Source organism: Psammomys obesus, unplaced genomic scaffold, assembly GCF_907164565.1.
Source record: "Psammomys obesus unplaced genomic scaffold, mPsaObe1.curated_primary_1811, whole genome shotgun sequence".
Lineage (NCBI taxonomy): Eukaryota > Metazoa > Chordata > Mammalia > Rodentia > Muridae > Psammomys > Psammomys obesus.
In genome coordinates this window covers 44591662-44616583 of record NW_026585504.1, presented here as the reverse complement: position 1 = coordinate 44616583, position 24922 = coordinate 44591662, and the positions used below count along the sequence as shown (strand labels likewise).

General features: G+C 35.9%; 1 protein-coding gene across 1 annotated transcript in view; it reads left to right on the top strand.

Annotated features, from left to right (window-relative positions):
- Nucleotides 1-21098, top strand: part of Cdh7 (cadherin 7) — a 140994-nt gene extending 119896 nt beyond the window's left edge. The window contains exon 11 of the mRNA XM_055601229.1: nt 19929-21098. Within this exon, the coding sequence (XP_055457204.1) occupies nt 19929-20422 (494 nt within the window). The 3' untranslated portion in view covers nt 20423-21098. The remainder of the gene's footprint in view (nt 1-19928) is intronic.
- The last annotated feature ends 3824 nt before the right edge of the window (nt 21099-24922 follow it).

The window sequence follows — 24922 nt, the reverse complement described above, 5'->3', positions numbered from 1 at the left end:
CTTGTCAACTCCAGGTCCTTTTATTCCCTCCCCCCACACACACACACACTTTTCCTCTAGACTCCCTATGCCTCGCCTAATGTTTGACTGTGAGTCTCAGCATCTGTTTCAAACTATTGCTGAGTAGAACCTCCCGGAGGACAATGAGGATAAGCTCCTGTCTACAAGCATAGCAGAGTATAATTAATAGTGTCAGGGACTGACTTTCTTTCATGGGGTGGGTCAAGAGGCATTGGTTGTACCTTCTCTTGATCTCTTCTCTATCTGTTCTATCTTTGTCCGAGCAGGTCTTGTAGACAAGGTAAGTTTTAGATCAAACTTTTTTGGGTGGTTTGGTGTTCTCCTCTCTCCATGAGGAGTCTTGGCTGCTTCCAGGGTATCTTCTTCAGTCTCGATGGCCCCTGCTATTAGGACTCTCAGCTAGAGTTCCCTCATATTCTCCCAGAGGCCTATTCTGACTTAGGACTCTAACTTGTCACAGATATGCCTCCACCCACCATTTTCTTTTCTCTGCAAGCCTTCTGTGCTCCCACTACCTTACCCCACTCTCCCCAGATATGATCTCCACACTTAGTTCTCTCTGAATTTCTGCTTCTACCTTGTTCCCACTATTCAATCATTACTTCTGTCTATCCTATTTCCCCTTTTCAATGAGATTCAAACATCCTCTCTTGGGTCCTCCTTGTTGCGTAGCTTCTTGATATCTGTGCATTGTAGTATGTCTAGTTTGTATCATATGGCTAAAATCCACTTATACTTGAGTACATACCATGTGTCTATTTCTGGGTCTGTGTTATGTCACCCAGGACGGTCTTTTCTAGATCCACCCATTTGCCTGCAAATTTTATGATTTCCTTGTTTTTAATGGCTGAGGGGTATTCCATTGTATATGGCATCACAAACTTAACTTCCTGTAAATTATTACCACATTTAACTACTTTTCTGAGACTAAGTTATTATTTAGCTGAATAGACTTACAGATCATATTATTATTACATTTGCATAGGCGGTTATACAGCATTTTTTTAATATTGGGAGTCATCCAACATGACCATAGAATAATGAATGGCTTTATTCTAAACTATTTTCAATCACATTGTAAATTCCTACAAGGATTACAAACACTGAACTTTGCACTTGCTGCTGTACTGTGTGTTTTCTTGGAGTTTGATAGGATTAGTGAATCCATTTACAGTCTGTGTTTATAAAGACAGAATTTGGGCTGAAGTAAGCATGTCCTGCTGTTTGAGATAGATTTTGGGAGCTATCTATCTGGGTCCTATTTATTACCCATGTTTTGCTTTAGTTCTTTACAAAAAGATGCTAGTTTCTTTGTAAGATGGCGTCATAGTCTCAAAGGTCAACTTATATAAGTAGTCTTGTAAAGATGTGAGAATTAAACAGCATAATTCATGTACAGTACTGCATGCCTGCTAGATAGTGAGCATTCAATTTGTCTTTAGGTGTTATTGATGGAACAAAAGTCCTCACTCCATTAATCAAGCCAAGACTTATTTGCTAATACAGTGTAAAGTCTCATAAAATGGAAGAAACTGTCTCTAATAACTTCAGCTATACAAATAAATCTAGAAGAAAATAATTAAAGTATTATTTCAAAAGTATTATTTCAACTTCCAGAAATTCATTAAAAATGACAGGTAATTCACACTTAAAATGTGATTAGAATATAAGGACTAAGTAAATATAATTAAAAAAAGCATTCTGAATAAATGTTTTCTTGCTCTACTTAGATTCTAAAACATAATAATAAACATGAAATTGCATATTTACTTTATAAAAGCAGAATAACACACATAAAATATAAAACCATTATATCTAGAAAGATAATGTCTTCACTTTGAAACAACTGAATCATGGAAAGAAAAAAAGAAAGACAGACAGTGGGTTTGACATTTTAAGCTTTGACAGTTTATCACAAACCAACACACACAAAAATCCACTTTTCCTGCTCTCAGGAACAAGATACACCTGACTAGTCTCTCAAATTTGATTATTACTGATAGTGATAGTGACTCTTTGTCTGCTGAAGCTTGTTTCCCCTCTAATATATAATGTCTATGGTGGTATTGGTGGTATTTAACTTTCTTGCAATCAACACTGCTTGACTCTTTCCTAGTTTATAATCATCAAACTGTTACTGAAAGTAATACAGTTTTACTAGCATCCATCCTTGGATCTCTCTTTCTCTCTGTGTGTCTCTGTCTCTGTCTCTGTCTATCTGTGTATATGTGTGAGTGTGTATGTGTCCCGCTTTCTGTCTCTGTATGTGAGTGATATGCTGTGTATGTGGTGAGTGTACATGTGTGTTGTCTGTGAATGTGTAGAATGTGATATGAGTATGTATTGTACGTATGTGTGGTATGTCTCTGCGTGTGTGTTGTGTGTATGTGTTCATCTGTGTTGACTAGGGTGACTGTAAGTATAAAATCTTTGTTTCTTTCAGGAATGTTACTTGAGAATTAGATAAGCCACTTCTATTTCTAAGAATCTCTTTTTTTTTTGTCATTTTACTTATAATTTAAAGTTTCTACAGCTTTACCAATAGATTATTCAAAACAGAACATTTTCACATTGAAAATAAGTATTGAAACAAGGACTTCTACCTACAAGTTTCATATCAACAATGAAACTATAAATATCCAGAATATTACAAAATCAGCCATTCAGGTTTGAATTTTATTTCACAAGTTGGTGGTAGCATATAATTAGAACCTTTGAAGTCTTTCTTTTCCTGGCTTCACTATTATAAACTGGACATTGATATGGTCAGTTTTGAAGCCAAGGAAATTTAGTTTTCACAGGTGTGCAGATGGAGTACACACCTGATTTCACATGTACAAAGAGCTCATTTTTGTCACGTATAAAAAAATGTTGTGATGCTTGGCTCTAGTTGTTAGATGCCAGGGTCTTTTCACACCCTGACAAACTTATTAACAAGTTTTTCTCTATAAAAGTGAAGGTAGAGTGTGCCCCCTCCCTTTCTGTCTCTTCTGCTGCCATTGTACCCATGAAAAAGCTTGTGGTGAAGTGGGGCAAAAAAATAAAAAAATTAAAATTAAAAATTAAAAAATAAAAATTTGGGGGAACTATTATATTTTTGTACCAATAGTATTTGGTTTTATCCTAGACCTCTGTACTATCTAGTCTCTGGTTCTTGGTTACCCAGACAGTGTCGGGTATGGGCTACTTCTTGTAAAATGGGCCCTAGATCAAATCAGATATTGGTTGGCTTCTCCCACGAGTTCTGTGCTACCATTTCCCTAGCATGTTTTGCACTGGCGTTCTAGTACACAAAGTTTTGCATCACCTCCACAAATCTCCACCGCCTCGTTCCAGCTACTCTCTCCACACACTTTCCTTCAATCCCAACTCCCATAACCTGATCCCCTCATCCCCATCTGCCCCAAGTCTGCCATAAAATCTATTCTCATTATGCCTCCTGGGGGAACCCCAAACTCTACTACCACCCCAAACCCTGTTCCTTTCTTGGTCTAAAGATTGTAGCTTGATTATCACTTACTTAATGGCTAATATTTCCTTATAAGTGAATATATACTATATTTTTCTGGGTCTGGATTACCTCACTCAGGATGATTTTTTTTCTTCTTCATTAAGTTGTCAGCAAATTTCATGATGTAATTTTTTTTAACAGCTCAGTAATATCCAATTGTGTTAATTTACCATTCTTTTATTATCCATTCTGTTGTTGAGGGTCATTGAGGTTGTTTCCACTTTCTGGCTTTTATGAGTATGAACATGGTTGAGCAAGTGTCCTTGTTCAAAGGAGCTTCCTTTGGGTCTATGCCCAATAATGGGAGAGCTGTGTCTTGACATAATCAACTTCCAACTTTCTGAGGGACTACCATAATGATTCTCATAATCACTGTACAAATTTGTACTCTTACTATCAAAGAAGGAGTCTTCTCCTTGGTCCACATCCTTGCCAACATGAGCTGTCACTTGTGTTATTCTGACAGGTGTAAGATGGAATCTCAATGTAGATTTGATTTGCATTTCTCTAATGGCTAAGGATGCTGAACACTTCTTTAAGTGTTTCTTGTCCATTTGAGATTCCTCTATGAAGAATTATCTGTTTATATCTGTACTTCAGTTTTTAATTGGATGATTTTTTAAATCTCTAGTTTCTTTAGTTCTTTATATATTTTAGATATTAAATCTCAATCAGATGTGGAGTTAATACAACCCTTTTCCCATCCTTTATTTATCCCATCCTGATTTATCCAATTAATGAAGTGTCTGTGCTATCTGTATTCTGTTCATAGACCCCTGCTCTGTGCCAATGCATTCAAGGCTGTCCCTCACTTTCTCCTCTATCAGGTTTGATGTACTTGGTTTTATGTTGCTTTTATAGTAATATATATTTAAAAGACTTATTTATTTTCATTCTATGCATATTGGTATTTAATCATCATGTAAACCTGTGTACTATGTGTATACACAACACACAGAAGCCAGGAAGGAGGCCTCACATTCCATGGAACTGTAGTTATGACACTTCACTTGGGTGCTAAGAATTGAACTTAACCTCTAAGCTGTCTCCTCAGACCCCAGTGACTGCTTCTTCATTACAGGAAGGAAAGGAATCTTGTCACTCATTTGCTAACTTTTCTTCTTCAAGCTTAAATTTCATAACATGCAAAGTTAGACATGTCAATCTTCACCTTCATCTGCATTTTCTAACCTTGAAAGTGGTTTTTATTTCTTCTGCTTGCCCTCACCACTCTTTGAAGCACATATACACCTTAAAACACTAAATGAAAGCACTATCCCCAAACTCAGAGTATGAGGTTTCCTTTATTTGGATTGAATATATCTCGAATGGATTCAGAATCTATAGCTTTATATTTCTTGATATGGAAATCAAACAGCCAGCTTATATATTTTTCATGTAGAAAAATTTGAAACAGTAATGTGAAAAACATTTTGTTATTCTAAAACAAGAATAAAAACTATCCCATAGTTTTTATTTATAGCCCATAATTAATGACAATACTAATTTCACCCTGTAGATTAACATAGTTAATTTCATATTTAAGAAATGTAGATATTTTTCTACCAGACTTAAAACATTTTAAACAAAGAAAAACATGTATCACCAACACATTCTATTATTACTGAGTTGCCTCTTTAAGAAATTTAAAGGAATAATTTCACTTGCTTTGGCTTAAGATAGTTCTTATTGTTAACAGTTGCACAAGTATTTTGGGACTATTACATCTGGATTACCTTGTTCTGTCCAGGGATGTGTATTTCTTCTAACTAAAGATTCTGTTGCATTTTATGAATTAGCGATTTGTTTCCCCACTTCGACCAGAATTCCAAGTGATTGAAGTGATATAATCTCTCTTCCTGTTCTTTGCTTTTCACACAGGGTGGCACAGCTCCATAAGCCCTGGCTTAATAAGGTTTTTATAGAAACTCATCATTTCCCACACAGAATTCAGCTCTTCTACCATGGTTAAAGTAGGTAGTTTGACAGTCAGCTGTCATATGTCTTTTCGTTATGCTTCTGTGACCTTCCAAATATGAACAAGTTTTACCTTCCTATTGCTGAGGCTGCATATGATTTTGTTTGATTGGAAAATGTTTTCTTCTTATTTTAAGTGGAGACAAATTTTTCCTAATGTGCAAAACTATATACCAAGTCACTGAGAATGATGATGACAACAGATAAGGCATGAAAAAAAATGTATTTTTCCTCATGATCTATCACAATGTACACATGTAGTCTTTGAGATAATAGACAGTGTTTCCATTGCTAATTCATGAAAGCAATTATGTCCCTCCTGAAAGGAAATATAAAATAAAATGAAGGAGAAATAGATTAGTTTTATAGCTAATGCAATGAGCTTTGCATTAACCCAAGTACTTTGCTATCTTTTAGCATTATGTGATTTAATTCTCATAAACTATTTCCTAGGAAACTATTACTTTAGCCTCTTTTCCCCAGGCAAACAAAACAGGGAAGTAGGTGCAATGGCATAAGGCAGATGCAGGTCACACTCAGAAATGGAACAGAAGCAGCAGAAGGAGGGAAGAAGTGTCCTCCAAATATTCTTGATAATCTGTTTTTTTAAATGTGTTTCCCAATATAAAATACCAAGATGCCGCTGGGAAGTGGTTAAATACCTCTGAGTATCTCAAGCCTGGCAGCTACCACAATAAAAGCAGAAGTTCCTGCTGTGTTTCACATCGTGAATTCCTAGATCTTTAGTTAATTTGAGGTTTCTAACTTATCGTATACTCCAGTTAATTCTGACCTTTGAAAAACACACTTTCAATTTTACATATTAATTTCAAGAATATATTTTGGTACAGAATATAGCACAAAAAGTGTATAAAATATTCATTATGCTTTGAACAGTTTTGCTCTGTCTTAACTCAGGTTCAAATGAAATCATTATAACGATCACATTTAAATGAGAGGTGCCTTGGGATACTCATTTCAAGTAAAGAAGGATTAATTTCAGTTGTAATTAAACAGTTCTATGTCTTGGGACATGGTAATAATTTTCTATTTCTTGCATGCCATTTGCAAATCTCTAGTTGGTATAATTTTACACCAGGTCTTACTATGTGTACTTCATGTTCTATTGAAGAGCAGAAATTAGAAATCCCAATAGAAGTATCAAATCTTGAACTATATTCCTACATCCTGACTCTTTTCTTGATTTAGACTCCAATTTTATATTTTCCTTGTCAGCCTTCTCTTTGTTCCATCTTCCACAATTAATTAGGCTTGGCTCTTACACTTTATCAGTTCTTTAGCTTGTTCATTCATTGACTTTGTGCTGCGCCTAATTTTTTACATATTGGTTTTATTGTGGGCCTGTTTGTCTTGTCTGTGCTAACTTTCCTGGAACACCGCTCTCCAGAATCTATTAGAAAATCCCTTCCGTCTGCATCCCAGACACCATTTGTTGGCTTTTGAACCCATGTAGTGTGCTCTCATCATGACCCTTTAACCATCCATCCTAGCTGGGAAACATCTACCCACCCTGAATGCTTAAATTTTTTTTTTTTTTTCCGTGCCTCTTGTAATGAGCTGCTGCTTTCAATGGCAAGGGATAAACACTATGTTGGCACTCTATCTCATGAGTTGTTATCTTCTATAACAGAAGGAATTCCATATGAACACGCTGATTAACGTAAATGAGTTGAATGTACTCAGTAACACAAAAGAACATTTGATTTTACTTTCATCATTATGTGTAAGCAGTATATCTCTTGGAGTGTAACTTTCATCTTTCTCCTGAGGTTCAATATTTTAAAGACATGTTTAGGATCAGTGATTCTCAATAAAAAAAATACATATGGTGTAGACTAAAAGCAATAATATCTTCAGGTTAATAGTTGTGTGTTATGTGTGTCACAAAGTAAAAAGTAGTATTGTACTACTAAATAAAGGACAATAAATTATGTCCTTTGTTTCATGACAGATGCCTTGTCATCAGTTCAAAATATTGTACTTGATTTATATTTGTTTCAACAACTCACTTGGACTATATAAGCTATAATTAATGCTTTTTAAAGGATGTCTCAAGTGGCCTTAAAAGCGCACTTTAAATTGTTGCCCTTTTCTTTCTGGGGATATTTGGGAATTTCTGATTCTACAGGCCATAGAGAGAAACTATAAACCTTGTCTTCTATTTGTCCTTCAGAACTTCCCTTAGGTCTTACTTCAGATAACATTGTTTTTCTGGTCACCAGCAGTATCCCTGTGCTCTTCTTGGAATTTAATTTTAAATCAAGTTATTACTCTTATTTTCTTGAAAAAATTTGAAGGAACAAATGTTTAACGAAAGCCAAAATGTTTCTTATGGTACTCAAAGCAAGGTATATTCTTCAAAAGGCTTACCATCAGAAAGGTGTGTGATCCTTAAAAAAAAAAAAAAAAAGGAAGGAAAAGAAAAAAAAAAAAGAACTATGGAAGCCTTTCCATTGTTTTTAAAAGTACAAGCATTTTCCTGAAATACACTTCCTACATCTTTTCAGGTTCATGTAATACTTTATGCCCTATATTTATTTTTTCTATTCTCATGACTGTGAGTGATCATATACAAACTTCACACTCACTGTCCTCTATTTCATAACACCTACTTATTATGCTTTTAGCACTCATTGACCATTCATTCTATCATCTAGTTACTTATCAGGCAACATGTGTAAATTTATATATATATAACATAAAATATATTATATAATATATATAATATAATAAAAATTAGATATATATATATATATGTATGTATCATTTTCCAAAGCATAGAAACACCTTGAGGGTAATAGGATCTTTCCTCTTTTACTTGCTGTTCCTTCTTCTCCTTTTCTCTATTACTCTTGCCTTACTCTCATACACACTCTCTTTTACTGAGTATATTATTAAAATATAATAAAGCACATAAGTGACAAAATGCTTTTTAGTGAATCTATAAATGACATTGAACAATATTTGGATTTTATTAGGTTTACTACACATTTAACATACTCGAAAAAGCCCCAGCGATCCATTATTCACAATTCATAATTCAGAAGACATAAGTTAACACCATATTTGTTAACTATATTTTTGGTGATCATTGTAATCACTGTACTCATGTGGACTAAATTGGAATAAAATTTATTTATTTATGCTGACTACCATATTTGAAGAAATAGTAATTGATCCATATAAGGCTTAACTGTGTGAACTAATCATATATGAATTACTATTTAACCAGTCATGTAATATTTACCATATACTTTCTTTATAAATACAAACTTACTTAATTTTCACAAAATTACTATTAATTAGTGCTTTTACAATAAAAGCAATAATATTATCTCTATTTTATATTTGAAAAAATAGAGACAGAGGGAAGCCAATTATGTTCAGAGCTACCAAGCTAGTAAATGCAAATCTGGTTTCCAAAACAGGTAAGACCTAACTGAGCAAGGTACTGGCCTTAGCTGAAGGAAGTGAGTATTTACATACTCATATATATAAATTATGTGATTAATATAAAACACATGCATGAGCTGAAGACAAGGAGGGGGATTAGTAAGTTAGAATCAAAGATGAACTAGAAGTGTCTGGGCTGAGTGTTTTCCTATTTGAGAAAAATCATATGATATGATACAAATTATATGAAGTGTAATGATATTAAATCCACAGTTCTTGAATTATGTGAGTAAAAGTAATGTGAACACAAATGGTGCCTGTAAGTAAAGAAGTAGTGATAACATAATAAAAAATTAAATATTAGCAATTCTGGGTAGTTTACTATGTTCTAAGTTGTTCATATATTTTCATTTCAATGAACTTATCCACATTCATTTTAAAATAGGGTCTGTTCATCCGCAAAAACAGAAAGGATATTTAGATGTGAGGGATATTATGTATGCATTATACTCACTAAAGAATGAGGAGGAAAGAGAAAAGAAACCTAAAAAACCAAGCCTACCTGTCAAAATATAACTATCTAGTCTTCAACCCCATCAGAGATTTGAGAAGGAATAAAATTATTGCTTAAGAATGAAGCACAGTCAAGCAGCTTCCAAAATGAAGAGATGACAAAAACAATTTACTTCCTGTCCACTCACTCATTTTCTCTCTTTAACATTGGAGCATCATCTTCAGCCTTCCAGCACAGACTATCTGGCAGACATAATTGTGAAGCAGGATATATGAAGGACGTGTTTACCTGTCACGCAGACCTTGGCAATCAATTCAGCCTGCATCCACGTCTTGTCCATTTTACACAACATATTGTATGTAGAGAAAGCTGGGGCACTTTTGCCAAATGGCTAGCTTGATGTTAATGAAACTATCTCCAAAAGATTTTATGGTGTTCATCACATTCATTGAGGTAGGCTGGGAATGTTGCCAGGAGCTAACATGTCTCAAGACAAATGGCCTAGGCCCCTGACACACACATAACTGATGGGCAGCTTGGTCTTCATGTAGGTTCCCTAGCAAGTGGAGCAGGGGGCTGTCTCCCACATGGACCCTATTGTCTGTCTTTGAATCAGTTTCTCCTGACTGGAATGTCTTGTCCTGCCTCAATGGAGGAGGATTTGCTTGGTCTCTTGGTCCAGTCCATGGATGGTCTTCGGGTAGTGCTTCATTCTTTGTAAGCCCCTATAGGTCTAGGTTTATTGGCTCTGTTGGTCTTCTTGTGAAGTTCTTATAGTTGTTTAGGATTTAAGATAATGTTTTTAAGTCTATAAAGATGTTTTTGTAAGTTGATATATACAGGATATGATAGAAAATGATTTAGGTACAAAGCTTTAGAATCACCTAGATTGGATAAATCATATTTTCTTGCTGGTTGCCAAATATGAATGAGTTAAATATTTTGAATGTAACTTTCACATATGGGTTTCCTGATTGTCTTATAACTGTTCTTACTGTATGTGGATTATTATAAATAAATAAAGTTCATATGCCATATGCATTTGGGGAGAAAAGGAAAAAAAATGAGAAAAGAAACCAATGATAGAATTAAGAGGATATTCCTCTTAAGTGTTTCTTCAGAGCAGCAGCAAATGAAATGATAGTTGGAGAGGAGGCACTTAAACAAGCTTTAATCTTTTTCATCTCCCCTTGTCTTTCTTTTGTTTCTTTTTAAGAATACATTTTTTTAACTAATTACAGTTTATTCACTTTGTATCCCATCTGTATCTTCCTCCCTTTCCCCTCCGGATAACACCCTTCCTTCCTCTTCTCCACCCATGCTCCTCCCCCAGTCCACTGATAAGAGAGGTCCTCCCCCATTTCCATCTTATCCTAGTCAATCAGGTCTCATGAGGACTAGCTGCACTGTCTTCCTCTATGGCCTGGTAAGGCTGCACCACCCAGAGGGGGAGGTGATCAAAGATTAGGCCAATCAGGTCATGTCAGAGAAAGTACCTGTTCCCAATACTATGGAACCCACTTGGACACTGAACTGCCATGGGCTACATCTGTGCAGGGGTTCTAGGTTATATCAATGAATGGTCCTTGGTTGGAGTATCAGTCTCAGAAAACACCCCTGTGTCCAGATTTTTTGGTTCTGTTGCTCTTTTTGTGGAGCTCCTGTCCACTCCAGGTATTTCTATCACCCCTTTCTTTCATAAGATTCCCTGCACTCTGCCCAAAATTTGGTTATGAGTCTCAGCAACTGCTTTGAAAGAGCCCCATCATATCTTCTTTCAAGAGTACAGACAGTTTACCCAGGATGAGTTTTAGTGGCTGAAACTGTATTAAGGAGGATAGAATAGTTGCATGGAGATAACCTAGAACCCCTGCACCGATGTAGCCCATGGCAATACAGTGTCCAAGTGGGTTCCATAGTAGTGGGAACAGGGGCTGTCTCTGACAGGAACTGATTGGCCTGCTCTTTGATCACCTCCCCCTGAGTGGGGAGCAGCCTTACCAGGCCACAGAGGAAAACAATGCAGCCACTCCTGATGAAACCTGATAGATTATGATCAGAGGGAAAGAGGGGAAGACTTCCCCTATCAGCGGACTTGGTGAGGGGCATGCATGGAGAAAGGGGAGGAAGGTGGGATCCAGAGGGGAGGAGGAAAGGGAGCTACTGGGGGGATAAAAAGTGAATAAAGTGTAATTAATAAAAATTATAATTTAAAAATGTAAAAAAAAAGAAGAATATTTGCACCATGCATAAAAAGGATAAAAGCCCCACAGTAGATTTAGTAAGCATGAAATTCATTCATTGGTCATCTTGGTCTTGGAAAAATAGCACAACAACCTGGTGTTCCTTGAATTTAAAGCAGTCTGTATCTTAGAGGTAGACCTGTGGATTCAACTATCATTTATCATAAAAACGATGTGATTGAATACAGGTGAAGAGATTTGTTTGTTTGTTTGTTTGGAGAATATCAGCAACGTGTTTTCACTTAGTTTTTTTCCCTGGTTTGGGAAGAGGAATTGTGCTGTGATGGAGACTTTTTGAGGCTAATCCTCAGTGGAGCAAGAGTATTCTTCTCTGTGGTTATTTATGATCTGACACCCATAAAAATCAAATTGAAATCAATATTAACAGAAAATATCGAAATGTAATTAGCATTCAACTGACACAATGCCACAAATATTTAATAAGCTATATATAGTAAATAAAAAGAATAGCATAATTAAAATCTAGGAAGATATTAAAAGGTTAAGTTGTATGACAATACCAAGCATTTTTGTTCTAAGAACTTCAACTCATGTATAGATTTTTACCATAGATATGCTTATTTTTGTCAAATACTAATGTTTGGGTTACAGGAATCATTATAATAATAATAGCTATTTCCATTTTCAATATTTCACTTGGAAGTGAAAATTTAGAAAATAGTAATTTAAGACTAATGAAATCAAGATTTTTTTTTAACATTTCTGAATCATTTGTTTAGATCAGCCATCCAAAATAAGTTTATTGTGAAGCATTGATGTGTACCACATATATAATTTAAAGTTTTTGAGTAGCTTTCTTAGCGAAATAAAATAAAAACAAAGAAAATAGATACTAAGAGTAAATTATATTCTTATACAATACATTCAAGTTATAATTTAATAAATTAAAAATATAGCCAACTCTATATTTAAATATTAGAAAAATTAAATTAACAAAAGTTTGTTTCATAAGTAAACACATTTGAAAAACAAATTAAACATCAAAAAATTTTTCATCTAATGAGGAAGTGTTTGTTCAGAACAGAGAAAGAGGCTTTTTAGGGATGCCAGCATTACCGAATCTCAGACCCCAGGCTACTCTTCTCTGCCCACTGCTTTAATACTCTGGAAAGGAAGACCCAATTTTCCCTTAACATGTTTGTAGTATGTTTTATATTACTATGTAACCTCACTCACTATGTGTGGCTTCTTGATTCTTTATTACTTTTAAGACTGTTTTTTAATGTTTATGAAAGTTTGCCTGCACACATGTATGCCTACTATTTTTAATACATAAATATTGAACTCATTTGAAAGTATCTGTATTTGTGTAACCATATGAACATATAATATTATGGGATATACAGAGAGCAAGCTGAAGAAGACCAAAGGACTGAAACACTTTCATGATAACTACTAGAAGTTGTGTTTAATTTGAAATGTATACATATTTATCTGCCACAGATCAAAGTAGATTAGAGAATAAAGGGACCCAATAATGTATTTCTTTAGATAGCATATCCTTGACAGTTTTGTACACTTCTCATATTCTTTCTTTATCATCTTTGAGTTTAATGAGATTGATACTCTTGTGGCCGTCACGTTTTTCTATACTTTAAGTCATATACAAAGGAATGCATTGTAATTGTAATGAGTGTATACTACCTACAATGTTTTAAATGTTTATCATACCTTTAACTATTTATCACTTTGCATGAATCTATTATTTGCTTTGTACTTTTCTTAGAAAATTTTGAATGGACTGTTATCAAAATAAAGTTTAAATTTAGAAAAGTAGGTCAGCAGTGTAAACTTTTATTTTCATTTCTTAAATTATTATTATTATTTACAATTTATTCACTTTGTGTCATGGTTGTAGCCCTCTCCAGGTCCCACCTTTCCTCCCTTCTCTCCCCATATCCCCCTCCCCTAGTCCACTGGTAGGGGAAGTCCTCCTCCCTTACTATCTGACCCTAGCCTATCATGTCTCATCAGGACTGCCTGGATCCTCTTTATCTGTGGCCTGGTAAGGCCACCCTGCCAGAGGGACGTGATCAAAGAACAGCAAACCAAGTCGAGTTCATGTCAGAGACTGCCCCTGCTCCCCTTGCTAGGGCACCCACATGGAGACTGTGCTGCCTAAGGGCCACATCTGAGCAGGGAGCCTAGGGCCTCTCCAAGTATTGTCCTTGGTTGGTGCATCAGTCTCTGCTGGACCCACGGACCCAGACTTTTTGGCTCTCTTGGTCTCCTTGAGGAGCTTCTGTCCACTCCCTGTCTTTCTATCTCCCCCTTCTTCCATAAGACTCCCTGAGCTCTGTCCAAACTTTGGCTGTGAGTCTCTGCATCTACTTCAATTTCTTGCAGAGAGGAGTCTTTTAGAGGCCCTCTGTGGTAGTCTCCTGTCCCGTGTCTTTCCTGTTTGCTCTCCTGAATAAGAATTAAGCATCTTCCCTAGGGTCCTCCTTGTTGGGTAGCTTCTTTAGGTCTGTAATTTTAGTATGTTTCTCCTGTATTATATGGTTAATATCCACTTAAAATTGAGTTTATACCATGTGCATCTTTCTGCTTCTGGGTTATCTCACTCAGGATGATCTTTTCTTGTCCCATCTATTTCCCTGCAAATTTCATAATTTCTTTGTTTTTAAGAGCTAAGTAGTGTTCCACTGTGTAAATGTACCACAATTTCTTTATCCATTCTTTGGTTCAGGGACATCTAGGTTGTTTCCATATTCTGGACTTTATGAGTAGGGCTAACATGAACATAGTTGAGCAAATGTCCTTGTTGCATGGTTAAGCATCTTTTCAATATATGCCCAAGAGTGATATAGTTAGGTATTGAAGTAGTGCTATTCCCAATTTTCTGAGAAAGTATCAGATTGATTTCCAAAGTGGTTGTACATGTTTACATTCCCACCAGCAAAGGAGGAGGGTTCCCCTTCTTCACATCTTCTCCAGCATGTGTTGTTACATGAGTTTTTGTTCTTAGCCATTCTGATGAGTGTAAGATGGAATATCAGGAATATTTTGATTTGCATTTCCCTGATGACTAAGGATGTTGAACATTAAAAGAGGTATGGTACTGGTATAGAAACAGACTGGTGGATCCCTGGAATTGAATCTAAGACCCAGAAATAAATTCACATACCTAAGATGCCTTTTATTTTACAAATAAACCAAAACCATTCAAAGGAAAAGAAGACAGCATCTTCAACAAATGATTCTGCTTTATCTGGAGGTCAACATGTAGAAAATTGCAAATAGATCCATATTTATCATCCTACACAAAAATAAAGTCCAAGTGGATCAAAGACCTCAACATAAAACAAGACCCATGAGACCTGTTAGAAAAAAAAATTGGGAAACAGCAGAGCAGGCAGTATAAACATTATCACAGTGCTGTAATCTCTTTCCTCACATTTTCTTACATCTCCTCTTTTCTACTTGCTATCATTATTCCAGTATATTATTTGTTTTTAAATGCAAATCTTTCTCATCACAAGAAATCTCTGCAATGTTTTTAATTGGCTCCACCTGTTCAAACGTTCTCAGCTTTGCTGGCCTTCCAGGCACCTGTGCCCCACATCTCCCTCTACCTGCTGCCAGCTGTGTCTGTTTCTCCAGGAAGCCTTCCTCCTCTGAATTGTTTCCTCGCAGCCTACATCTAGGACACAAGGTTTCTTTCTCATATAACTATTAGAGTTCTAGTTTTAACTTTCTTTGTTATTTAAATATTTCCCTCACACATGGAATAAGAAAGTATACATACATACATATATATATATATATATAGATAGATAGAGAGAGAGATAGATAGATAGATAGATAGATAGATAGATAGATACGCAATATATATATATATACATATATATTGCACAGATAATGCACACATATAATCCTTACTTAGGCATAAAATGTATCCTCTTTAGCAATTATTATCTCCAAAATCGTTGAAGGGTAGTTAACATGTATTATACATACAAGTTAAATTTAATTCTTTTTTTAAATTTATTTTTATTTTTATTAATTACAGTTTATTCAGTTTGTATCTTCCCTGTAGCTCCCTCCGACCTCCCCTCCCACCCCACCCTTCCTTCCTCTTCCCCACCTGTGACCCTCCCCCAGTCCACTGATAAGGGAGGTCCTCCTCCCCTTCCCTCTGATCCTAGTCTATCAGGTCTCATCAGGAGTGGTTGCATTGTCTTCCTCTTTGGCCTAATAAGGCTGCTTCCCCCTCAGGGGGAGGTGATCAAAGAGCAGGCCAATCAGTTCTTGCAGAGACAGTCCCTGTCCCCATTACTATGGAGCCCACTTGGATACTGAACTGCCATAGGCTACCTCTGTTCAGGGGTACCAGGCCATCTCTATGAGTGGTCCTTAGCTGGAGTATCAGTCTTAGAAACCCATTCAGAGGGGCAAAGAGGATGGACATCAGAGGAGGGAGAAAACAGGGAAAAGGACAGGAGCCTACCACAGAGGGCCTCTGAAAGACTCTGCCCAGCAGGGTATTGAGGCAGATGCTGAGACTTATAACCAAACTTTGGGCAGAGTACAGGGAATCTTATGAAAGAAGTGAGAGATAGTAAGACCTGGAGAGGACAGGAGCTCCACAAGGGGAGCAACAGAACTAAATTTAATTCTTATATGTGCTCAAATAGCTAGAGATTTTCTCCCAAGACATTGGAATGGTATCTGTACTACTTTCCAAAACAATTAGTATTTTTAGTAGCTTCAAGCAAGAATGGAAGACTCCATATTCATATTATACCTGAGGTTGATCCAAATATACTTGATCTCAGGGCTCATGTCTATTGGAAACTTGATTGACAACAGTAGGCTTAATATTAAAATAGAATGCATTTTCAAAAATCATGTAAGAACCAGCTTTGGCAAATATATGAATGTGATTCACGTGTATAATATGGGATATCAATTTTTAAATTTAAATTTTATTTTTAAATATTAATTACAGTTTATTCACTTTGTATCTCAGCTGTAGCCTCCTCCCTCATTCTCTCCCAATCCTGCCTTCCCTCCTTCATCTCCTCCCATTCCCCTCTCCAAGTCCACTGATAGGGGAGGTCCTCCTCCCCTTCCATCTGACTCTAGCTTATCAGGTCTCATCAGGACTCATCATTGTCCTCCTCTGTGGCCTAGCAAGGCTGCTCCCTATTCAGGGGAAGGTGGTCAAAGAGCCCACCACTGAGTTCATGTCAGAGACAGTCCCTGTTACTCTTACTAGGGTACCCATTTGGATACTGAGCTGCCATGGACTACATCTGTGCAGGGGTTCTAGGCTATCTCCATGCATGGTCCTTAGTTGGAGAAACAGTCTCAGAAAAGATCCCTGTGTCCAGATATTTTGGTTCTGTTGCTCTCCTTGTAGAGCTCCTGTCCCCTCCAGGTCTTACTATCTCCCCCTTCTTTCACAGGATTCCCTGCACTCTGCCCAAAGTTTGGTTAAGAGTCTCAGCATCTGCTTTGATACATTGCTGAGTAGAGACTTTCAGATATCTATTTTATAAAAGATAATTTTAAAATATTTGGCACACTTAGGCATTGATTTATATTTAAAGAACATCCAATTATTTCATAGCATTTTCCCTCTTCACTCTCACAGACTTAAGCTGGTGTAGAAGTAATTAATTTTATTGTCGTTTGCTCTATAGTTGACATTTCTACCTGCTATCATCTGCCTACCCTATCACCAGACTCTTCTTTCTCATAGTCACTTCTCCAATAGTAACTGTATTCTTTGGTTTTCCTGTAAGAATGATCATTATGCTTTTTGTTGTTGTTGTCATTTCTTTCTTTCCAAGGAGATTATGAGAAGCTGCAGAACCTATCATGAGCTGTTAGTTTCAAATAATTAGATTTGTTTTTAATTGTTTTTTAATTTCATATAAGAGTTCTGAATCTTTCTTTCATGCACCCAGCTTCTCCCTCTTCTCGCCAAATACATGATATTATCTTTAATTATTATTATTTTTTTTACAAATACAGACACATGTCTATGTATGAAAACACTTAATACCTCCTGAGTTCCTTAAGATTTACTCGTAAGTGCGTGTGTCCATAGTTAACCTCTTGGGCTTGGATAACCTATGTAGGCTCTCAGCCTGCACAGAGAATCACACAACTGGTTCTCCCACTCACAGTAGCCTCTAGCCTCCTGTAGTTCTTCATCTGAGGTAGGACCATGTGGAACTTCCTCTGTCGATTAACGGGAATTGTCACTATGCTTGTCACCTTTAGGCAGTGAAATTGTTGGCATATTGTTGGAATATGCTCATCGCTGCATATTCCCTGTTGTGTCTAAGGAACACACTCCATGTGCAGGTGTCCTTGGACTCTGACAAACTTTCCATTCTCTCCCACGTGATGTCCCTGAGCCTCACATTTAGGGATTGTGCTGTATGCGTATCATCTGGAATTGGGCACCCTACAGTCAACTTAAAATTTGCATTTTTGACAAAGTTGTCAATTTTTGTGATGGTCTCCATAAGTTGCAAAAAAATGCTTTGTTGATATAGCATATGAGTTACACTTATGTAAGAGTGTAAGTTTAGACATACAGAAAACACCTGATATAATTGTCTTATGAACCGGGAATAGCCAGTTCTCCTTTCAAGTCTCAGACCTCTACACCCAAGAAATTCTTGAATAGATTGGTGGTATCGACCATGAATTGTCTCCTGTGAGTGGGCCCTTCCTTAATTGAGGATGTATCACCTTGGTAAAAAATAAATGGAACCTATCTCAAATAAGGAGGAAGTGAGCACCTACACCTAACACGGTCCTCTGAATTACATACACACATATGCACATTACTGAGTGCTCATTCTCTGTCTCTGTCTGTCTCTTTCTCTCTCCCACTCTTCGTCTCCCTCTTCTTTAATTCCCCTCCCCCTCTCTGTCTTTCTGTCTCTGTCACACACACACTTAAATATATACTGAGAATAATATAACCCAAATGGTAATATAATTGGCATGTATATTCAGTCTTCTAAAACTTTCAAAGTAATTTAGGCAAGTGCAATAGAAATCACTAAAACGCATTTCTGTTCTAACAGATAATTAATGATACTTCATCTCTTTGCTGTAGAGACAGCTCAGTGTTTCAAAGCACTGGCTGCTCCCCCAGGGGACCTGGGCCTGATTTCTAGCACCTACATGGCAGCTAACAACAATCTCTCACTTCAATGCCAGAAGATCTCATGTCTTCTACTAGTCTTCATAGGCAACAGGCACATAGATGCTATGTAGGCATCCATGCAGGAAAATATCCATACACAAAAAATAAAAATAAATCTTATATTTTTTAAAAAGGGCGTTTTACAGTTTTGTATTGTTTTAATTACATTTTGAATTTCAAAATTCAACAATAAATATTTTATTTACCTTAATTTAGTTCAAGTCTGGAAACCATGACAGGTAATGATGTCTCAGTCCTGAGAGTCGCTTGTGGCTAGTGAATTCTCCTGATAAGTGTGTTTTTATTAAAATGAGGAATGCTTTTAATTTGTGTAACACTAAAGGCTATCTTGTTGTTCTCTTTTGCTTTCCGGAGGAACTGTGCATTTCAACATTTAATATGTATTTTTATGTAAGAGAAAAAAAAAAAAACCCTTGTTGTTAGTAATTTGTTTCTTAAATCTTTGACCCCGGCTGAAAGTCTCACTGCCTGATTTCTGTCTGTAGATGGAATTCACAGAATCCTGGTTCAGTATTTCACATTTGAAAGTGGGACTCACTTTATTATAGAAGCTTTTAATCTTTACACATGGCATGGCATGCTGGATTCTGTTAAACAGTTGAATTTCATAACAAGGACCAGACATTTCTTCAAAGAACCTGATAAAATTCTGTAATCCACTTCCGTCTGGTATTGCCCTTGTTAAATTAGACACAAAATATTTATAAATGACATTTTGCCTTTCCAGCAATTAAGGAGTTCAAAGGCTCCCTTTGTTATGTGAGACTTTGAAATTACGTTTATTCTGAACTGGCCCTTCAATTTGTTCTATCAAATATTTTGGAGGTTAGAGCAAGACATCAATCATGCACAGGTGTGGGAAGGAGTTTTTTGATGTATAAAAGCACTCCATTTCACAGCCATCGTTCGCAGTTTTAGCACATCTGCTGCTATGAATTCCTGAGAAAGAGGGGATAGACTGTGTAGGTCTTTCCACTCACGGGGTCATTCCTCCACTGGCTGACATTTCCTCTATGCTATCTCACCTTTCAGTGCTGATCCTCCTCATTGTCACTATGAGAAGACGGAAAAAAGAGCCTCTCATCTTTGACGAGGAGAGGGATATTAGAGAGAACATCGTCAGGTACGACGACGAAGGTGGCGGAGAAGAAGACACGGAAGCCTTTGATATGGCCGCGCTGAGAAACCTCAATGTCATAAGAGACAACAAAACCCGGAGAGATGTGACTCCTGAAATTCAGTTTTTGAGTCGACCGACTTTTAAAACCATTCCAGATAATGTCATTTTTAGGGAATTTATTTGGGAAAGACTGAAGGAGGCTGATGTGGATCCAGGCGCCCCACCTTATGACTCCCTGCAGACTTATGCATTTGAAGGAAATGGCTCAGTAGCCGAATCTCTGAGTTCTTTAGATTCCATCAGCTCAAACTCTGACCAGAATTATGACTATCTAAGTGACTGGGGTCCCCGTTTTAAACGACTGGCTGACATGTACGGAAATGGCCACGAGAGTTCGTACTCATAGCCTTGGACCCTTAATTTGAAATGTACTGGAGAACAAGGCAGCAAGATTTTTTTTTTTTTCAAAAGGGAAAGAAAAGGGGGAAATACTACATATGGCAAAGAACTCCACTTGTGGGACAAAAGAGGTTGTAAATATGTCTCCATTTTTAACTGTTAAGGCTTCTGCCTTGGTGAAACATTCACTAGATTATCCAAGGGATTTCACTGACCACAGACTCTGAGCATTTGAAGTTGTGATTTTTTGTTTGTTTTGGTTTGTTTGTTTTTGATAAAGAGAAATGCTTAGTGGTTTGTGAATAGATAGCAACTTTCATATACCTGCAAAGGCACCTAGCCTGCCTGATAAAGTAATGTCCAGTGTTGTCAGTGAGCTAAGGACGTCCTGTACTAACTTGCGTAGTACCCTCAGCGAGAAGATTAGAGTAAGGTGTGCCATTGAAAAATCCGAGAACTTCTTGCCTAGTAAAAGTGGGGGCAAAATTATTTCTCCTGAAGCTTTTAGGCTTGCTATATGATAGAGTTCAAAACAATTTTATTGCTGTTGGTGCACAGAAATATTTTATTTAGCAATATATAAATTCTCATAATAATTTCTCTAAGTGAAACACTTTAATAAAGACCAATAAAATTTAACATGAGGAAACATAAATCATCGTTGTGCCGATAAATTATATGAAATGTTCCCAGATAGGTAAAGAATCCTCCAAGTGTGAAACAGTTTTGAAATGCTCCTGTAGGTCTGACTTAAAACAGTAGTTGCTGTCTGTTCGTTAAATTTTATTATCTCTTCTGATTTGTACAGGAGAATATTTGTTGTTTGAAACATAGTGTTGTGTTGATTTTGGAGTTCCAGCCTCTCTCAGTTCAGGTCTGTCTTACTGCTTCATGGTATTAAGCTCATATACACATACTGCCTTTTCTGCAGCTTGGACTACAGGTAGGACAGGAAGAACAGAAAACAACAGAGCAGCAACCGAGTACCATCACCAAGCATATCTCAAAGAGGAGCATGTCCATGCCTCCGAGGACATATAAATTGTACTTCTCAGCCACTACAGTGTGCAAAACTATCGGAATAAAATATTTGCGTTTCAGTATGACTTTACAGAGAGTTGAGATTTTTCTTCGATTTAGGAATTATTTTCCAAAACCATGAGTTCTATATTCTCCAAAGATTTTCATGGACCTGTTCCCTAGATTTTTTTTTTCTATAGGCATGTTGAGTGAAAGGTTGAATTTTAAATATATGTTAAGAGAAGTGTAATGTTATACATTTCAGTTCATTGTGTCTGCCAAGCACTGAGTGATGCATTATTTCTCCAGTGGTTGGGATGTGCCAAAGTGAGGAGAGCAATTTCGAGTAAAAATATCTGTTCCAGATTAAGATGGGTGTCTCAGAATAAGATGAATTTTTTAAACAAAATGATATTTCTACTTATTTTTCCTAGATTAATACAGTTTATTGTGCATATAATCAAGGAACAATGAATTAATTTATTTTTCCTTACTTTCTTTTTTTTTCTAAATAATTGTTGGGTTCTGAGTAAACCTATAGCTAGTGAACACTGTGTATAAATTGTATTCTAAGTATCCTCCTTCTGAGGAGCAGAGATTGGAACTATACTATTATGTTAAGTGAAGAGAATCTGTGTAGGATGCTGTAACTTGCAGTTCATAATTAGAAATGGAGTATGTGAAAGTGGCCTTCAGTTTCATAATATCAAAAATTCAATAAATTTGATTATCAAAAACAGTCCTTATAAGTTATTTTGATGCTGTTCCATGACAAAATTGTGCTGTATTTCTAGCTATACTCACAGAAATATGCATAAATTTTTACAACAGCGTAAAATATTCTGTTTATAACGCTTAGAAACGCATGCAAGTTTTTTAAATCAAAACAAACACCGTACCTACCTAATAAAATCAGATTGTGGTGCAGGATTTATATAAATGCTGAATCTGCAAAGTGCTGAGAAAACAGTGTCTAACTAGCCTCCTGATATCTGGAAGAAAATGAAATGCTTCCGTGAATAGTGTGTCAAAACTGCTGATTTTCATGCATATCATGAAGATGGTATGGTTGATTTTCACAAATGGAATCTCTCATTGTGACCCAGACTTTCTCACCTTGTAATATGAATTTTTGAAATGTGAAAAAAATGTGGATTTTCCTTTTGCTAACCATAGCTTGAGAAAACAATGGTTCTATTTTAATTACTGGTTTGAAATTTGTTGTGTCTATTACAATGTTGATACAGTTCTGTGGTAGTTTTGAAATTGCTGAAGATATATGGACAAAAGTCCTTACCATCAGTAGAATTTATGTAACACACTCCAAACTTAACAGCAATAGGAGGTAAAATTGTTATTATTTATTACTTTGTCTTTATTATAATTTCTGAATTCTAATGATACATCTGACATAATGTTTCAGAGTAAGAGACTGTATCAAGTGACTAAAAAGATGAATTATTACATAAATTTAGGTATTTCCCAATGTGTATTTAATACGTATATTTATTATTTTATGATTTAAATTTGTCATTGTACTTTAAACAGGCAGAAGTAGCTAAAGAATCATTATGTACCTTATTGTTAAAATTCAGTTATGTTGATATGACTTATATATGAGTTTGATCTTAGTATATTATGAACTCTTAAACAATTATATAACAGCAGGAATCACTTCTTCATATTATGGGCTAAAATCATTTTATCAGCTGTCCACTTATATTTTTCCTTTTGTTTCCTTCTGATTTTTGAGGCACAAGGTTGCCTCACGCTCATAGCAATCTTCTTTTCCAAATCTCTGGTCTATGTGAATTAAACTTTTGTGTAAACATTCTTGCCTTCCACATCCTGGTCTATTTCATCAAGCCTTGTGTCATTATTATAGATATTATTATGAATGTAACATCAAATATTGATCTTAAAAGATGTTGTGTTAAATTCTACTCCTCCTAATCAAAGATACACCCCTTTTAAGTAACAGGGAAAAGGAGGGACCAAACACTTCATTGTGAAAATCAGTGTCTTAACAACTTTTAGTTCAGAACTCTGGGGAAGAATCCCTAACATTTAAATATTTCTCATTTGTACAACACAGCAATTCGTTATGCGCAAAGAAATGTTTATTTTGAACAGTTTCGTTTCTTTGAAACCTAATTGGGGTTAATTTATTACTATGTATGTCGAAGAAATACAGCCAAGCACCTTTTCTGAATTATTATTTTTTGGATAATTATAGATCGTCATAAAAGTATAAACTATACCAGACAATACACCATTGTCAACTACAAACCAAAATGAAAAATGAGATCAAGAAACAGAGTTGACAGGCGGAGGCAAGCAGCAGATCAGTGCACCTGCTATTACTCAGTGGACCAGGCCACCCGCTTCTTTGACATAACCCTCTGGAGGGACAGACAGCAGTTGAGGATGAATGCATAAGTGTGCAGGGTATAAGAACATTTTCCTTTACCTTATCTCAAAGCATGTCCAACCTGTACTTCTCTTGACAGTGAGCAGCTGTAGATAACTGTTCTTTATCAACAGAAGAGTCCTACAGGTATAGGCAACACCTGTAACATGATCCACAAGCAGAAGTGGAAATCACAGGGCAGGGTCAGTGTTTCTCTTCAAATGTTAACCTGAAAGGACCTGAAATAGGCTAAGTTAAATATATGGTAAGAGGAAAAGCTGTCTAGTTTTAACATTTTAAACTCTCTTAGCACTAGAAAGACATAGTAATCATGACATTTTCAATTTTAACATGTTATCTGTTGACTTAAACATTGTTTAATTTTTTTTATTACATAACCATTTACAAGTTTATTTACAGTTAATCTAATTTAATTATAGGTGATTAAATCTTCATCATAGCTTTTTCAGGTAAGAGATTAACTGAAGACAAGTAAAAGATATGATAATTAATACATGTGTTCATCTACATTATTTTAGTCTACATTTATTTTTATCTTAAATTGGCAGTCTTAATTACTCATAATAAATAGTGTACATATATACAAGTGGCATATAAAACTTTGTCAGAGAAAGTTAATGCAGTCATGTGTCATAACTAAATATAATTGATCAAAATTGATACTAAAATTTCAATGCATTGCATATAATAAAGAATAAAAGTGGTTTATAGCTCATATATTTATAACTTAATTAGATTACTTTGCAAAGAAATGTGATAAGCCCATAAGAACATGAGAAATATCTGAGGTTGTAATTAGGACAAAAAAATAGAAAATTCCCCAGTATAAATTTTAAGTAGAAATCAATGTGTGTGATAGTCTGACACATTCAAATTGCAATGATGATTTCTCTGAACTCAGTTTACCTGAAAATTCCAGTCATCTGAGTATGCATTCATGTGTAAGATTGGAAGTACTGAGAAGTTTGTCTGAAGCAACCTCAAATAAATTAGTACAGTGTCAGGTGACTAATTTGTACATTATTCCTCTAGTCAAATTTAGGTATACATTAAAAA